This window comes from Saimiri boliviensis, chromosome 6 (genome assembly GCF_048565385.1).
Source record: "Saimiri boliviensis isolate mSaiBol1 chromosome 6, mSaiBol1.pri, whole genome shotgun sequence".
Lineage (NCBI taxonomy): Eukaryota > Metazoa > Chordata > Mammalia > Primates > Cebidae > Saimiri > Saimiri boliviensis.
In genome coordinates, this window is record NC_133454.1 from 70,834,595 (window position 1) to 70,853,644 (window position 19,050).

General features: G+C 39.4%; 1 protein-coding gene across 2 annotated transcripts in view; it reads right to left on the reverse strand.

The window, feature by feature from the left end:
* RNF169 (ring finger protein 169) overlaps nucleotides 1-19,050 on the reverse strand; it is a 99,214-nt gene that overhangs the window by 48,194 nt on the left and 31,970 nt on the right. For both annotated transcript variants that reach the window (XM_003923852.4, XM_074400928.1), the window contains exon 2: nucleotides 17,467-17,540. In XM_003923852.4, coding sequence (XP_003923901.2) covers nucleotides 17,467-17,540 — 74 coding nt within the window. The remainder of the gene's footprint in view (nucleotides 1-17,466; nucleotides 17,541-19,050) is intronic.

The window sequence follows — 19,050 nt, forward strand, 5'->3', positions numbered from 1 at the left end:
GGTGGCACATGCCTGTAATCCCAGCTACTCAGGAGGCTGAGGCAGGAGAATTGCCTGAACCCAGGAGGCAGAGGTTGCGGTGAGCCGAGATCGCGCCATTGCACTCCAGCCTGGGTAACAAGAGTGAAACTCCGTTTCAAAAAAATAGCTACAAGTGGAATTGCTGGATCACATGGTAAGTATATGTTTTAATTTATGGAACAACAGCCAAAATGTTTCCAGTGGTGGTTGTACCATTATTATTCCAGTGATGGTTATACCGTTTTATACTCCTACTACCACTGCATGAAAGTATATCTCATTTTGTGGGGTGTCTGTTCAACTCTTTTGTCCCTTTTTTTTTAAATCTTATTAGTTAGACTGGCAAGAGTTCTTTATATATTCTGGACATTGTTAGATACACATTTCTGAACATCATTGATAGGTTCTCAGAAACTCAAACTTCAAGCAAACAGCATATGATAAAACCAATTTTACCATAGGCTAACTGATTTGGTAAAAGTCCTGTGGCATATTTCCATTGACAAAAAAAAAATCACCAAACTTCTAAATAAAGACCCAACTACTTCTAATATTAAACACTGAAATAAATGAGAGCTACACATACATTTAAGAAAAGATAAAAATAAGCAAGATAATTATTTACCCAATTTTTAGTGAATCAGTGGGTGACAGAGGTTGCAGTGGTGGTAGATTAAATCAAAGAATACATGTTTGCAAAGAGAAACCTCAAAGAGCACCTCCTACCACCAAGCAGTTCAAAAACAGTGACAGATATGCTAGTCTCACTGAGCACTTTCATACTGCATAGTTTATTGTTCTCCATTTGTATCATTATCATGTACTTCACAAATTGTTATTTTACAAAAATTTGTAATCATTTATTCACTTGTTTCCTAATCTATTTATTCCAGTTGAGGGTTACAGGTGGCCAGAGCCTATTCCAGCAGCTGAACCAATCCTTGACTGGACACCATTCCATCACAGGGCACACTCACACACATACCCACTCACTCAGACTAGGACAATGTAGACATGCCATTTCACCTAATGTGCACATCTTTGGGATGTGGGAGGAAACTGGAGTATCCAGAAAAAACCCCACAGATATGGGAACACCATGCAAACTCCATGCAGACAGTTGCCTTGGCTGGGAAGCGATTTTTTTCTCTCATCAATGTCATAATGAAATGATGTTAGACAAAATGACATCATTGTTGAACAACGATGATCTGCAGTATATAGTACATGATATGGGTCCAATTTTATTCTCTCCCTGTATTCTTAACTCTCTTCATGCAAGGGCAGAAATGCCTGTACAGTATTTACTGCCAATCCACATAGCTTGAATGCTTATTTCCTCATGAAAAATTATTATTTATCTTCATAATTGTTTATCAACATAATTACTGAATCTAGGTGATGGACATATGGACGTTCATTTTTTTTTGTTCTTCCCACTTTTCTGTCTGTTGAATATTATAAAAATAAAAAAATTTCAAGAACATTTATAACATCTGTTATGTCTGTTAACAAACTGCAGGTGCTGGGTGATGATTAAAATAATTCATGGGCTTATAGGAGCCTATGAAGTGAAAGTTCTGATTATTATCTTTCACATGCTAAGTTAACTACTCCAGAGCGTATTTTTCCTGTTAGTACTTAAGATGTTAACTAGCCATTCTTAGAATATAGACTAAAACATATATACATGCCACACTATTTCAAATAAGGCATTTAAAAATACATTTCATAACACCCAGAACATATCTCAAATCTCTATCACAGACTTCCAATACAAATTATTTGTGTTCAGTTACTTGTTTTCAAATCCCTTTTTCCCCAGATACTGTGATCTTCTTTTAATCCTTGATTTCCACTCCCCTACTTGAGTTGCAGATACAGGGTCTGTGTTCAATAAGCTCAGTTCTGCAAATATTTACAGTGCATCAGATTCTATATGTTAGGCAAATCTTTAGTGCAGAGGATATAGTCCTGACCAAAAATGACAAAGTTGTTCATGTGGGGCTTACTAGAAGCAGAATGCTACTGAAGTGAATGATGAGGTTAGACTAATTTATTTATTTTATTTTATTTTACTTTTTTTTTTTTTTTTTTGAGACACGGTCTCGCTCTGTTGCCCAGGCTAGAGCACAATGGCACGATCTTGACTCACTGCAACCTCAACCTCCCTGGTTCAAGCCAGTCTCCTGCCTCAACCTCCCAAGTAGCTGGGATTACAGGTGTTTTTTTAGTAGAGACGAAGTTTCGCCATGTTGGCCAGGCTGGTCGCGAACTCTTGACCTCAGGCCATCTGCCCACCTCTGCCTCCTGAAGTGCTGGAATTACAGGTGTAAGCTACTACACCTGGCCTGGACTAATTGATTTTTATAGGTGGTCCTTCCAAAAAATATATTCCTTGACACAAACTCATATCTATTGTGGTGACTATTCCATGCTTTGTGAGGAGCCGCTGTAATCTCAATTTCACCATAAAAGGTAACCAACCAGACAGTGCCATGGGTATTAGGCTTATGGGAGGTGTGCTGCCCAATGGTACTTCAGAAGCTTCTATAAAGACTAGAAGCTTATATAGCAAGAATTTTCTTATTTTCTTATCTCAACTGGTTAAATGGACCATCATCCAATAATAGTAGGCTAAAAAAATAATTTGGGGTGCTGTAGAACCATAGAATCTCATGGTATTTAATTAATCTTTCTCCTGACAAGGGGTAACAGGTCTTTATTATAAAATAAAATGATGCACATGAAACACTCAGTAAATTATGAGTTATGAATATTTTACTCATGTTCTGGTTATCTCTGAGCCAACAGTTCTCAAAATGGTACCCTAGATTCTAAGGGGGGTTCATGAGCTAATAATGGGAATCTTTAAGTTAATTTTGAACATATTTTTTAAAATAAAATAAAGCAGATACTTACAGTCTATAAGGTTGTATCTAATAAATATCACCCTCTTTGCTTTTTAGAGACAGAGTCTCACTATGTTGCCCAAGCTCCAGTGATCCTCCTGCCTCAGCCTCCCAAGTAGCTGGAATTACAGGCATGCACCACTGTGCCCAGCTTAAATACCACCATATTAATAAGTAGGCTGAAAGGGGATATCACTACAGATTCCACAGAAATTCAAACCATCATCAGAGATTATAAACAACTCTATGCACATAAACTAGTAAACCGGGAAGAAATGGATAAATTCCTGGACACTTGCATTCTCCCAAGCCTAAACAAGGAAGAAGTCGAAACCCTGAATAGACCAATAACAAGAGCTGAAGTTAAGGCAGCAATTAAGAGCCTATCAACCAAAAAAAGCCCAGGTCCAGATGGGTTCACAGCCGAATTCCACCAGACATACAAAGAGAAGCTGGTACCATTCCTTCTGAAACTATTCCAAATAATCCAAAAAGAGAGAATCCTTCCCAAATCGTTTTATGAGACCAACATCATCCTGATACCAAAACCTGGCAGAGACTCAGCAAGAAAAGAAAACTTCAGACCAATATCCATGATGAACACAGATGCAAAAATCTTCAATAAAATACTGGCAAGCCGACTGTAACAGCACATCAAAAAGGGTATCCACCATGATCAAGTAGGATTCACCCCAGGGATGCAAGGCTGGTTCAACATACGCAAGTCTATAAACGTTAATTCACCACATAAACAGAACCAAAGACAAAAACCACATGATTATCTCAATTGATGCAGAGAAGGCCTTTGACAAAACTCAACAGCGCTTTATGCTAAAAACTCTCAATAAACTAGGTATTGATGGAACGTATCTCAAAATAATAAAAGCTATTTACGACAAACCAACAGCCAATATTATACTGAATGGGCAAAAACTAGAAGCATTCCCTTTAAAATCTGGCACTAGACAAGGATGTCCTCTCTCACCACTCCTATTCAATACAGTACTGGAAGTTCTAGCCAGAGCAATCAAGCAAGAAAAAGAAATAAAGGGTATTCAAATAGGAAAGGAGGAAGTCGAATTGTCTCTATTTGCAGATGACATGATTGTCTATCTAGAAGACCCCATTGTCTCAGTCCAAAATCTCCTGAAACTGATGAGTAACTTCAGCAAAGTCTCAGGATACAAAATCAATGTGCAAAAATCACAAGTATTCCTATACACCAATAACAGACTTAAAGAAAGCCAAATCAAGAATGAACTGCCATTCACAATTGCTACAAAGAGAATAAAATACCCAGGAATACAACTAACAAGGAATATAAAGGACCTCTTCAAGGAGAACTACAAGCCACTGCTCAACAAAATAAGAGAGGGCACAAACAGATGAAGAAACATTCCATGTTCATGGTTAGGAAGAATTAATATCGTGAAAATGGCCATACTGCCCAAAGTAATTTACAGATTCAATGCTATCCCCATCAAGCTACCAATGATCTTCTTCACAGAACTGGAAAAAAACACCTTAAACTTCACATGGAACCAAAAGAGAGCCTGTATAACCAAGTCAATTCTAAGCAAAAAGAACAAAGTGGGAGGCATCACACTACCGACTTCAAACTATACTACAAGGCTACAGTAATCAAAACAGCATAGTACTGGTACCAAAACAGAGATATAGACCAACGGAACAGAACAGAGGCCTCAGAGGTAACACAACATATCTACAACCATCTGATCTTCGACAAATCTGACAAAAACAAGCAACAGGGAAAGGATTCCCTGTTTAATAAATGGTGTTGGGAAAACTGGCTAGCCATGTGCAGAAAGTAGAAACTGGACTCCTTCCTGACACCTTACACTAAAATTAACTCCAGATGGATTAAAGACTTAAATATAAGACCTAACAGCATAAAAACCCTAGAAGAAAACCTACACAAAACCATTCAGGACATAGGCATAGGCAAGGACTTCATGACCAAAACTCCAAAAGCATTGGCAACAAAAGCCAAAACAGACAAATGGGACCTAATCAAATGCCACAGCATCTGCACAGCAAAAGAAACAGTCATTAGAGTGAATCGGCAACCAATGGAATGGGAATAAATTTTTGCAATCTACCCATCTGACAAAGGGCTGATATCCAGAATTTACAAAGAACTAAAATAGATTTACAAGAAAAAAATAAACAAACCCATTCAAAAGTGGGTGAAGGATATGAACAGACACTTTACAAAAGAAAACATACATGAGGCCAACAAACATATGTAAAAATGCTCATCATCACTGGTCATTAGAGAAATGCAAATCAAAACTACATTGAGATACCATCTCACGCCAGTTAGAATGGTGATCATTAAAAAATCTGGAGACAACAGATCATGTGTCCCCAAACTTTTTACACAGGGGGCCAGTTCACTGTCCCTCAGTCCTTTTGAGGGCCACCACATACTGTGCTCCTCTCACTGACCACCAATGAAAGAGGTGCCACTTCCTGAAGTGCGGTGGAGGGCTGGATAAATGGCCTCAGGGGGCCGCATGCGGCCCACAGGCCGTAGTTTGGGGACGCCTGCAACAGATGCTGGAAAGGATGTGGAGAAACAGAAACACTTTTACACTGTTGGTGGGAGTGTAAATTAGTTCAACCATTGTGGAAGACAGTGTGGAGATTCCTCAAGGACCTAGAAATAGAAATTCCATTTGACCCAGCAATCCCATTACTGGGTATATATCCAAAGGATTATAAATCATTCTACTATAAAGACACGTGCACACGAATGTTCATTGCAGCACTGTTTACAATAGCAAAGACCTGGAACCAACCCAAATGCCCATCAATGATAGACTGCACAGGGAAAATGTGGCACATATACACCATGGAATATTATGCAGCCATCAAAAATGATGAGTTTGTGTCCTTTGTGGGGACATGGATGAACCTGGAAACCATCGTTCTCAGCAAACTGACACAAGAACAGAAAATCAAATACCGCATGTTCTCACTCATAGGTGGGTGATGAACAATGAGAACACATGGACACGGGGAGCAGAACATCACACACTGGAGTCTGTTGGGGGGAAATAGGGGAGTGACAGTGGGGGGTGGGGAGTTGGGGAGAGAGAGCATGGGGAGAAATGCCAGATACAGGTGAAAGGGAGGAAGGCAGCACATCACGCTGCCAGGTGTGCACCTATGTTGCAATCTTGCACGTTCTTCACATGTAACCCAAAACCTACAATGCAATTTAAAAAAAAAAAAAAAAAATCATTGCCAAGGCCAATGTACAGGAACTTTCCCTTGTGTTCTCTTCTATGAGTTGTACAGTTTCTTGTCCCATATTTATGTGTTTTATTTTAAAAATTAATAAATAAGTAGGCTGAACACATTTTTTTGTTGATATCTAGAGCTTATTCCTAAATAGAGCTATTAAAATACTTTAAATTCGTATGTGGGTCATGAAAGGAATGTAATACAAGCTGGTAAAAAAGGTGGAGACCACTGCTTCAGAACCATTGACTCAGAACATAAACTAGTTAAGATAATCTAACTGGTGTCATAACATTTCAATTTACTTTGGTGTCTACAGCAATTGATGCTTTATATGTATCCTCTGTTTCCTAGACTCTCACTTGGCACTAATAGCTACGGCTTCTATAGAGGCCAATTGGTGACTACTGCTGATGGTGTCCACAAAAACAATGTATTTGGGGTAAAAGAACTACTCTCAGCTCCCATTTACGGCATCCTGAACTCACAGCAAATGATCTCTTGCATACAAGGCTAGCTTCTACTTGATAAATCATATAGATAGTACCAAAGCATCTGACTTGCTTTTATGATTCTTACATAATTTTAAAGAAATCTCATTTATGACACCATGTTCTCTTCACTTCAAATTCTAGACCACTTTCAAATTAAATGTTAGATTTAGAATTAAGCATATCTAAATATTTATGCCAAAACAATATTTTACCAATTTTCTCCTTATGTAATAAGATATTTAAAATTACTTCAATACAGGTTTTAAATTATTACATGCATTTTGTAGATATGCATATAAAATGAATATAGGCATCCAAGTTTACACATCAATTGAAACAGCAGATATTTTGTCAGTCATATGTTTAGCTGCCAAGCTGAAAGGCTGAATAAGAGGGGGCCACTTGCTTATGGGAAGCCAAAAGAGCTCCAAGTCATCAATTGTAAAAAGGCAAAGATACATCTTCAATGTCCAAATTCAAGAAAATTGAGAATTCATTTGTGTTTCATATCAGTAACTTGCCAGTCTCCAACTATGACTTTTTGACAGTTTTCCATTTCTTACCCAAACGAAGGCAGCAAATAAAAATGCCAGCAACAGTAGAAATTACTTTGTACTAGATATTTTAGAATTTCAATTACTAAATTTTAATAAGTAATACTTTTAATTACTATGGACTATTTTACAATAACCCTGTAAGTTTGGTGCTATGGTGTCTATTTTACAGACCAGAAAACTAAGACATGGAGAACTCAAATAGCTTGCCCAAATTCACATTAGAACTCAAGCAGTCAGCTCTTAATCACACTACTGTTTCTCAGCTTAGGGTAAAATATCTACAACATCTGTATAATGACTTGGTGGACACCTGCATTTTTTAGAAAGTTTAAGATAAACAAAAAAGTTTTCTCTCAAATGTAAACAGCAAATGAGACCTTAAACCCTCATTTAAATCTAGAAAAATGTAACAAAGTTTTGCAATTTTAGAGGAACAGTCATCAATGAAAGCAGATTACTAGTGAGTTTTTAAACAAATTTGGTTACAGATGGGTATTTTTTAAATCTTATGGAATCTTTTTTACATATTATATTTTTAAAAGTTATTTCTGACTCTGATTTTGGATTTAGGGAAAATACTGGCATATATGTGATATATTACAATATTTTCTATAAGTCTAGATAGCCATTAAAATGTTGACATAGATCTGTATTAATATGGAAAGCTTCATGTGATATGCTAAATTTTAAAAGGGCAGTAAAAGTGGCATGCATCATGTTATCGTAATTCTATTTTTAAAAAAGTCTTAAACCTTAAATTTTTAATAAACATTTAAACATGTTAATTAAGTGGCAGGATTGCTGGTGATTTTTCCTTTCTGCTTTAGAACTTCTTGATAACCTGAATTTTTTCCCCCAATTAACAGAAATGCGTATTTCTGCTTACGTAAGCAGGAAAAAAAAAAGCTATTCTAATTTATTTAAAAGCCTCACTCTTCAAATATTTTTAACAAAATATTTTAGGTTATAGTAGAGACAATAGTTGCAGCTGCTTCTGGAGAATTCCTTAATTTGGCTTTCAAGTCATATTTAAATGATTTTATTAACATTTAAACCATAAATACAATTATCATATAGGGGTCTGTTGTGGGCTTGGGGACCAGGGGAGGGATAGCAGGGGGTGGGGAGATAGGGGAGGGATAACATTAGGGAAAATTCCTAATGCAGGTGATGGGGGGATGGAGGCAGCAAACCACCATGGCATGTGTATACCTACGTAACAATCCTGCAAGATCTGCACATGTACCACATGTACCCCAGAACTTAAAGAAAACAAAAAACAAACAAAAAAACTACTGATCCTGACCCTCATCAATAAGACAAGGAGAAAGAGCACACTGCAGAAATAACCTGAGTAACCTGCTATTTTAACTGAATTTGATCATGTTTTGAATTCTCCAAGTGTGTTCTTTTCTTTGAAAAACACATATTTGATAAAACTGTTTCTCCTCATCTGGGTAGTTATAAATAGCAAAAGGAGACAACAACCATATCTAATGTTCCTGGATTTTGAACATCCTATAAATTAACCGTTCTTCCCTCATATAGTTAAAATTTAAACACTCTACTGAGAATATTTCCTTCTCCTTAATACCATATCTGTTTCCTGTACATCTTAAAGATGTACTAAAAGATTCTGTACTTATTTTCTGGTTCTAGAAAGAGATGTGCCAACTCATGCCAGAAGTGGGCACCTCTTCAAACATCGTTTAACATTTCAAAAGAAAGAAGAAAAAATGATAATTGTGTAGCAAAAAAAAAAAAAAGACCACTGAAAATCTTTTTTTTTTTTCGAGACAGGGTCTTCCTATGTTGCTAAGGCAGGAGGGCAGGGGTGCAATCCCGACTCACTGCAGCCTCAATCCCCCAGGATCAAGCAATCCTCTCAGCTCAGCCTCCCAAGTAGCTGAAACCACAGGCATGCACCATCACACTCAGCTAATTTTTTTCGTAGTGATGAAGTCTCACTATATTGCCCAGGCTGGTCTTGGACCTCTGGGCTCAAGTGATTCTCTTGCCTCAGTCTCCCAACGTGCTGGGATCATAGATGTGAGCCACTGTACCCAGTCAAATCCCTAGAAATCTTAAGACATATCTAGCTGTACCACGAACCAGCCATATACACATCCTTACACAAGTCATTTCTATTTTTTAAAAAAAAGGGGGGGGGGGCCTGTGGGGCCGGGCCCAGTGGCTCATGCCTGTAATCCCAGCACTTTGGGAGGCCGAGATGGGCGGATCACTGAAGGTCAGGAGTTCCAGACTAGCGTAGCCAACATGCTGAAACCCTGTCTCTACTAAAAACACAAAAATCAGCCAAAAGTGGTGGTGTATGCCTGTAATCCTAGCTACTCGGGAGGTTGAGACAGGAGAATCACTTCAACCAGAAGGCAGAGGTTGCAGTGAGTCGGGATGGTGCCACTGCATTCTAGCCTGGGCAACAGAGCAAGACCCTGTCTCACAAAAAAAAAAAAAAAAAGCGGGCAGGAGGGGCTGTGAAACTAGATGATTAGAAACTCAGTAAGTAACTAACTTGGTGAAGAGCTATGTGCAAGACATTACATTAAAGTGGAGTTAAAGAGACTAAAACTATATCTATCTTTAAAGACTTATAATCTAGTAAGAAAAAGCTTTTAAAAATAATCTGCTTGTGTGGTATAACAACGTACCTTAAACTTTCTAGATAAAGCTACTTTAAAAATAAATAAATAAGAAAAACGCCAACTCAACATTCAGTTCATGATATACTGCACAGCCAAATGGACTTAAGTGCAATGTTCATTTTAATAAAGTACTTTATATTAATATTTTACAGTTCAAGGCAGTAAGATAATAACAAGAATTTTTAAAGTGTAATTTCAGAGATAATTAGATCCTAAAAGTTTACTTACCTTTACAATATCCCTTTCACAAGTTAATGACTGCCTTAAAGAGCTACTAATCACGTCAGTAACCCATTGACTATATCTAACTAGTCTGCTCTCTGGCTAAGGACTAGAAAACTGCATGCTTACCACTTGAATAATTCAGCCAACAATGGGGAGAAAATACTCCTCGGAAATGAACCAGAAGGCCAGGTTAAGTGGTACATGCCTATAGCCCCACCTACGAAGCAGGCTGAGCCAGGAAGATTGCTTGAGGCCAGGAGTTTGAGTCTGTAGTGTACACCCATGAACAGCCACTACATTCCAGCCTGGACAACATAGCAAGATCCTATTTATTTTGTTAAAAAGAGAACTAGAATGGAGGAAGCAAAAAAGAAAATGGATAGGTTGGCAAACCAATCCAAAGAAAGCCTAAACGACTCATATGCTCCACAGTATAACTGAAAGCAGTTCATCTTTCCCACTATAGAAACCACAAAAATAAATAGTCCAGAAGCAAGGCTGCTTTTCCCCCACCTTTAATCTTTTTCCCCACCTTCAGTCTTTTAGAGTCCAATAATTCTAAGAGGAACAAGACCATCCTGGATTATGTGTTTCCCAATTCAAAATAAAGCAACTATTATTGAACCAGGAAGTCAAAGTTAAGCATTTAACAAGCAAAGCAGAAGAAACAATGGTGTAAATAATAAGCTTAATTCAACCAATAAATATAACTTTTAGAGATAAATCAATTATTTCAAAAGACAAAGATGGCTAAGTCTTGTATCAAATGAAAACATAAAAAGAATCCTACTAATTTCTTCCTAAAATTTTTTCATTTCAACATGCATTTACTGCACATCCTTATGTAACAATAACAAATACTACAAAATTCTTTCCATTAAGCAATACATCAAGATGAAGGACTGAGAATGTGTTAATACTCTCCTTCCATTTAAAAACACCATAATATGCCAGAACACTTCTTTTTAATAGAATAAATACATAATAGAATGGGAAAGAAACAACAAAAAAGCATGCCATTAGCAGTCAAGATCACAAATACCCAAAGGACAGAACTGTTTTTCAGATTTAAGTGTTATAAACAAGTATACAAATGGTCAATTAACATAAAGTGCTACTCCTCTCTAGTAATCAAGGAAATGTAAAATAAAACAATGAGATATTTTTATATAGCAGATAGTAAAATATCAAAACAAAGAAAAAGGCTAGACAAAGATTTGAGGAAAATGGACTCTCGATACTCTTGTAGAGAGAATAAGTTGGAAAGGTTTTTTTAAAAGGCAATCTGTTAACATCCAGCAAAACCATGTCCTGTCTCCTTTTTTTTTTTTTTTTTTTTTGAGGCAGTCTTACTCTACCACCCAAGCTGGAGTGTAGTGACACAATCACAGCTCACTACAGCCATGACCTCCCAGGCTCAAGCCATCTGCCTGCCTCAGCCTCCTGAGTAGCTAGGAGTACAGGCACATGCCACATGTCTAGCTAACTTATTTTTTGTAGAGGTGAGGTCCCATTATATTGCACAGGCTGGTCTCAAACTCCTGGGCTCAAGGGATCCTCCTGCCGCAGTCTCCCAAAATGTTGGGATTATGAACATGAGCTACTGTGCCAAGCCTCTTACCATTTCCTACTTTCACTTCTAGGAATTTAACTGAAGGGATTGTATTTGCTCCCGTATGTTCATGGGTGCTCAGCACAGCATTCCTTTAAAACTGGGGGAAACGGGCTGGGCACACTGGCTTATGCCTGTAATCCCAACACATTAGGAGGCCAAGGAGGGAGGATCACTTGAGCTCAGAAGTTCAAGTTGCCTGGGCAACACACGGCATGGCAACTTGCACCTATAATCTCAGCTACTTGGGTTGCTGAGGTGGGAGGATCGCTTGAGCCCAGGAGACAAAGACTGCAGTGAGCTGAGATCACAGCACTGCACTCCAGCCTGGGTGATGAAGTGAGACCCTATCTTAAAAGAGAGAGAGAAAAAAAAAGAAAAGTACCTATATTAAAAACACACACCGGGCGCGGTGGCTCAAGCCTGTAATCCCAGCACTTTGGGAGGCCAAGGCGGGTGGATCACGAGGTCAAGAGATCGAGACCATCCTGGTCAACATGGTGAAACCCCGTCTCTACTAAAAATACAAAAATTAGCTGGGCATGGTGGTGCACGCCTGTAGTCCCAGCTACTCGGGAGGCTGAGGCAGGAGAATTGCTTGAACCCAGGAGACGGAGGTTGCAGTGAGCCGAGATCACGCCATTGCACTCCAGCCTGGATAACGAGAGTGAAACTCCGTCTCAAAAAAAAAAAAAAAGAAAAAAAACACACACACCCCAGCCCAAAAATATATGCTGTTAAGTGGAAAAAAACAAGTCACAAAATAAATCAGATTATTCCTCAAAAATCCTACCTTCTGGCCAAGCATGGTAGCCCACACCTGTTATACTGACATTTTGGGAGGCCAAGGCAGGAGGATTGCTTGAGCTCAGGAGTTCAAGACCAGCCTGGACAACACAGCAAAACCCCCCATCTTCACAGAAATAAAAACTTTTAAAATAGCCAGGCATGGTGGCATGCTCCTAAACTTCCAGCTACTCAGGAGGCTGAGACAAGTGGATCACGTAGAGCCTAGGAGTCCAAGAGAATCTCTCTCTTCAAACAACCAACCAACCTAGCCTCTTAGAAGTATTTACCCTTAGACTGTAACACTCATAACCCCTCTCTGTCACTTTACCTCATTCACAGAAAGACTTGGCACTTAAAATTTTAATTTCTCTCCAACTACTCCAGTGATCATTCCCAAAGGTCTCAATATTGGTATACTCTCTGTTCCTTCACCTCTTCCTTAAATAAATCTCTTTCTCCATCCTATTTCAGCTATCTACTTCACGGTCATACCCTAAACTTTGTGATATCCATAACTAAATTATCTCAGCCTTTTACATTGAGATTATCACTTCCTAGCTTTCCAGCTTTATTTATTTTTGCCTGTGATCCCACTTTTACCATTTTCACCATCAAAGTTTCCAACCCATTGACCCTACAACTCTTTCACTATCATATCCCTCATGTCCTCAATTTTCCCCTTAAACAACCTAGATCCATCATCCAAAACTGTAACAACTTCCTTGTATACACCTTGAAGTCCATCTACTGCATCTCCCCATCACACTTCTGGCAAAATCCCAACCCCAATTAAACCCAACATATTGCTTACTCTAAAAGTTTCCTAACTAGTCTTATTTCCACTGTTGTCCCAGGAGACAGAGGCAGGTAGTTGCCAACCCAACATCCATTTTCTCCTTCCTAACAGAACCCTGATTTTACTTAGAAAGTTAATGTTCCTAGCTAAAACACCATGCTTCCCAGCCTCCCTAGCAGCTAGAGGGTTTGTGACATCCCAGTGCCTAGCACATACTAGGGGGACAATAAATATTTCATTAACTATATACATTAAACTATTGATTCTAGGCACTTCTGGGAAGGACAGTGGGAAGAAAGGTTAAAAGGGACTTTCACATTTTGCTCCGATATTTCCGCATTTTTCTTATGTTAAAAAAGACAATTAACTACAACACATGCAGAAAGAAAAAAAATCTAAATATATGTAGAAATACAAGCCTATTCATAGAAATACAAAATTTAGAAACTCATAGTGACCTCAGTAAGCATATTAACTCAAAAGCCTCTGACTAGAAAGGATATTAAGAACACCTGCTCCCTGTCCTTGGTAGGTCCCTCAATCCTGGTTCAGTACTGTTCTACAGTAGTCCCTTACCCCAGCCTGGTTTTCTCCCAAATCTCCCACAGGTAATAGAATCCAGGATTGTTAAATAAAGTAATACCTTCCAAAATAACTAGAATTGGGGAAATAAAAATTCTTGTTAATTTTTTACAGCCTTTATAAAGGTTTTTACTGTCATTTAAAGTAACAAGAGTATAGTAAATGAAAAGTATATTAGTAGTATATCACACATCAAATTAGTAATGAGTTGTGTAGAATTAATTTCCACTTATCTTCCTGTGCTCAATACAAACTTTTGAAGATCTACTGAGATCTGTTTTAGAAATCATCAATAAAATCCTTCATTCCCATTTAATCCCTGTTCCCACACCCTATCCTAATCGACCACTAATCTACTATCTGTTGCTACTGTTTGTCTATTCTGCCCATTTTCTATAAATAGAAGCACAATATATGATATCTTATATCTGGCGTCTTTCACTTAGTATCTTTTCGAGGTTCATCCATGTAGTAGCACCTATTGGTGGTTCACGCCTTTTTATTGCTGAATAGTATGCCATTGTATGGATATGCCATATTAGTCCCTTTTGATGTTACAGCTTAGACTTGTATTTTCCAGGCTGTACAGTGGATGAAGGATGATTTGGGTACTTGGGGTGTGAGAGGAATGACCGGTAGCTAACTTTTATTTAAGCCAAATGACATGAATGTTTCTCAAACCCAATCTAGTTTATACAGGATGAGATTATCCTAGCTTCACTCAACAACATTATGGCATCAGCCCCTTTTAAAACCACTGTTCCACACCTCTCCTCTAACAGGAACATAAATCACAGTTCCTCAAGGTTTCCCTCTCTCTCCCAAGGTTTATAAAAACCCCTACTCTTACTAGGCCTTCTGCTTTACCTCCTTTTTGTACCTCCTATTCCTTGTTTTCTCTAAGATTACCTTCAAACTGATAGCTTCAAAATTTCCACATTTGCAAAATGTCTAAAAAGATAGAATAGTGTATCTGTACATTCTAAAATTTTATCTAAAAAGAACCTGTTCTTTTTATGTGGTCCCTGAAAATAGTTTCTTTTTAAACAGAAAAAAAGCTTTGAATTTTAAGAGACAAAAACCACACAATGCCAATATAAATGAAGCATGAAGATCCAAGTCAGCATTTGACACCCTCATTTACAAGTGAAGATCAAAGAATATACAGTAGCTAGCCACAGTTTCCCATTATCTTTTCTCTCTAATGTGACCTTGCTAAACACTGATTTTTCATTCAGTGAAAAATACCACAATAGTGATGGCAGCAGCAGCCTGTCTGGAGCAGGCACTGTAAAGATGCTGGCTGCAGTAGCAAAGAGACATCTGGGGCTGCATGCTCCATGGAGCCGGCAGGAGTCAACAGGAGCCGGCAAGAGGTAGAAGCCATGCCCACTTCCAAGTTGAAGGGGTGGGAGCCCTGCCATGCTGGGTGCAGCTGCAGTCACCCAGCCATGGCTGCAGGCATCTCTGTGCTCTTGGGGGCCCAGGAAGCCCCCCAAGCCTCATCTCCCACCCCCAGAGGCTCAGAAGTACCTGCTCCCACAGTCTGGCCTCTCCCCACTCCCAGCACCCATACCAATTTCACAGCAAAGTTGTGACTGAGCCCAGGTGCTGTCACTACCCGGCCAAGTGGGAGCACGCTCGGGTGGTAATGACATGCCAGCCCCCTGCTACCTCGGCCCCCTCCAGACTTTGGGCACAGCAGAAGACGGGAGAAAGGTCATGGGAGTGCTGAGGGCAGCTTCACGGAGGCCTGCAGGTGTCCCACAGCACAGCCTGGGCACTGTGAGTACAGTGGAGGGCAGGTTGATGGTAGCAGGAGGTAGACAGGCTCCTGGACAGAAAAGGGAGGATACCTCATGAAGCCCCACCTTCAAGCTGGGGACAGCCTGAAGCTGGGGGCTGGGCTGCCAGTTCTGCAGACCGGAGTGAGAACTTTTACAGTGCTTTTTCTGGGCCTGCCCATGGCTGCCCATGGACCAACCAGTATGCACTTCCTCCCCTCTGAAGCCCATAAAAGCCCTGGACTCTGCCAGACTGGCAGACATGGGGACTATCTGCCTGTGCTGGGGAGCTACCCACTGTGGATCTCCTCTCAGCTGAGGGCTGAGCAGATGTCTGGACCTGCCTGTGGAAAGGAGCTACCCCCTTCAGTCTCTTGAGAGCTGTACTGTCACTCAACAAAGCTCCTCTTCACCCTACTCACCCTACAGACGTCCACATATCTCATTCTTCCTGGACACAGGACAAAAACTTGGGACTCACTGAATGGTGGGACAGAGAGAGCGGTAATATAAACAGCTGAAACTTGCCTCTCGCTCACCATGGTGTGGGCAATGAGAAAAAGAGAGGAGCTGCAGTCCTTCAGGGAGTCCAGACCTAGGTGCTCCCGAGCCAGGGCTGTGACACCCTCTTTGGGGCACTGTGGTTCCTGGCGTATCCAAGTTTCAGGCACCACTGCGTTCTCCAGTGCCAGCAGTGGAAGCAGCTTGTGATATGCCTGGTCCAGCCACAGCCTCACAGGATCCAGCACACGGGCCATCACCTGGAGCTCCCCACCCAGTCACAGCCAGCATGCCTGGCTGTGCAGAGCAGCCAGACCCCATGCTCACGCATCCCTCCCCTCTGTGCCTGGATTGCCTTTGGCAGGTATGGGATCCAGGCCAGTAGCGCAAGCACAGCCTGAAAGAACAAGTGAGCAGAATGAGCCCAGCAGGCCCGAGCAAAACTTGGGCAAAGGGGTCACCAGTCACAGAGGTTTCCAGTTGGCAAAACGACACGCCAAGGATCCTGTGACAATAGCATTATTGTCTCACCTCTATTTTGTGATGATGCTTGATCCAGATTAAGTGGATCACTTACATTTATAAACTATTAGATGCCCACATGTAGAATGATTAATCAATTATAAAGCTGGGTGAGGAATGATGGTGTAGGGAGAGGGGTGGGAAAGAATGATACACATCTAGCAACATACTTCTTATTACCAGCCTTTTTAAAGTCTTAATTCTCTAGGTGATTCCCAGACAATTAGTTTGAAAACATCATAAATGATATGGACACAGATAAAAGCTTTCCCAATGGTAAACATTTTCTAACTAGGAAGTTATTTCACTATCCCCTTAATGACCTATGTTACAGTTCTTCTGGAGTATTTAACGGAGTGAGCAATAATGGATAACACCAGCTACATGTAACTAGAAGAACCTTGCAAGATAAAGAAAAACCATACAAGCAATTATTAACAAGGGCACCTGTTAAAAGTACCAAGAATACCTCTCTGGTGGCCAGTTATTGCAACTGGCTTGTGACAGCCTCTGTGAACTACATTTTCATCTTTAAAAAAGCAACTAGGGGAATCTTGGGTTAAGGTTTATTCTACCTCCATTATAGCTCCAAATCTAACTAAGCTGGTATAAGGTAGTGTGAAGAAAGGCTCTGTATTATAAATTTTTTAAAACCTGGTAAATCAAGACTCCCACTAAGCATTCTTTAATGTCATTATTTTAACCTACTTTAAGAAAATGAATGACATGATAATACTTTACCTTTCTCAAGCTTTCATATTCCTCATGAAGTTCCCCAGTCTTGCTTAATTTGATTGGTGCTCTGAATATAAAGTCTGGAAGAAAGGGAAAAGCAAATACTTTTTAACAGGACTTTCTAGGAAGGAACCACAATCTTGTCCTACTGCTCCCCTCATACTATCAATCACATTAAAATCTGTGGTCATCTTAATTTGAATACACATTCACTCACTTAACAAATATTTATCAAAGGTTACAAATCGGGCACGGTTCTAAGTACTGAGGAGAAGCACTGCACAATACAATCCTTGTTCTCCTGCAGCTTATCGTATTGTGAAAGAAAACAGACAATAAACAAGCATGTATACATGTGCTACAACTGGGGTACTAAGTGCTATGGGGGAAAAGTGTAGGATATACACACACACACACACACACACACACACACACACACACACACACACATATATAGGGTTGTCTAGAAGGGCCTAATAAAGTAACATGTTAAAAGATGTCAAGGAAAAACTACATTTAAAGCTCTTGAGTTCAATGTTACTGAGTGACATTTTAAATGAGCTTAAGTTTTTATTCACAATACTGCATTTTCCTTTTCTCAACACTGCCAAAGTATTTTCCTGTATATAAAATGCATATACTCTTTTATGTATTTTCAGTATATAACCTGATTTGTTTTTGTCCTCAAAGCCTTCAGTGATTTTGATTGGCCTACACAATAAAGTCGCAACTTTTCAACATGTCATTCAAGGTTCTTCAGAGACTGACCACAACTTTAACTTTCTAAAGCACTGTACAGATCAACCCTGTCTGTCTAGTCACAACATACATGCAGCATTTTAAAAACTTTTATGCTATTTTCTCAACTGAAATTCTGTCTTCTCCTCTTTTCTATGTATTTTTAAATCTAAGATCTCCGGTCACAGGAGGCACCGTACATGTGGGTTATATAAATAGATGATAAAAATCAAAGCTAAGAACAGAATAAATGGCAAGTCTTAAATACTATCAAAAAGGTGGAGTAAAGTACACAATTCTGCCTCCTTAAATGTACATGACACTTCTTTATACCCTCAATGTATATTTGAGGTCTAAATATATACTAATTTTTAAGACTTACCAATAACTCTACATCCCACTGAGGTTGACAAGTATTTGTTATAAAAAAGGAGTCTCCCCAAAAAGTTGTCCTTTGTCCTTTTTCAGTTGTCTCAACTATCTTTTGGTTTTTTCCTGTATTTCCCTTATAGAGGAATCAACTATTTCAGAAAGACTTTTATTTAGTATACTGAGTAATGTAGGAGGTATTTAGATAGAAACATTGGACACATTGGACCTAAAGCAAATATACAAAACAGTAACATAAATCTTTACCAACCACTACAGAACTGTTAGACCTAGGTTTGGGAGGCAAACATTCCATCACCTTCACCCACTTGAATAAAAAGTCCTAGGCTGGGCATGGTGGCTCACGCTTGTAATACCAACACTTTGGGAAGCCAAGGCAGAAAGCTTGCTTGTATCCAAGAGTTTGAAACTAGCCTGGGCAACAGAGCAAGACCCCATCTCTATAAAAAATAAAAAATGTAC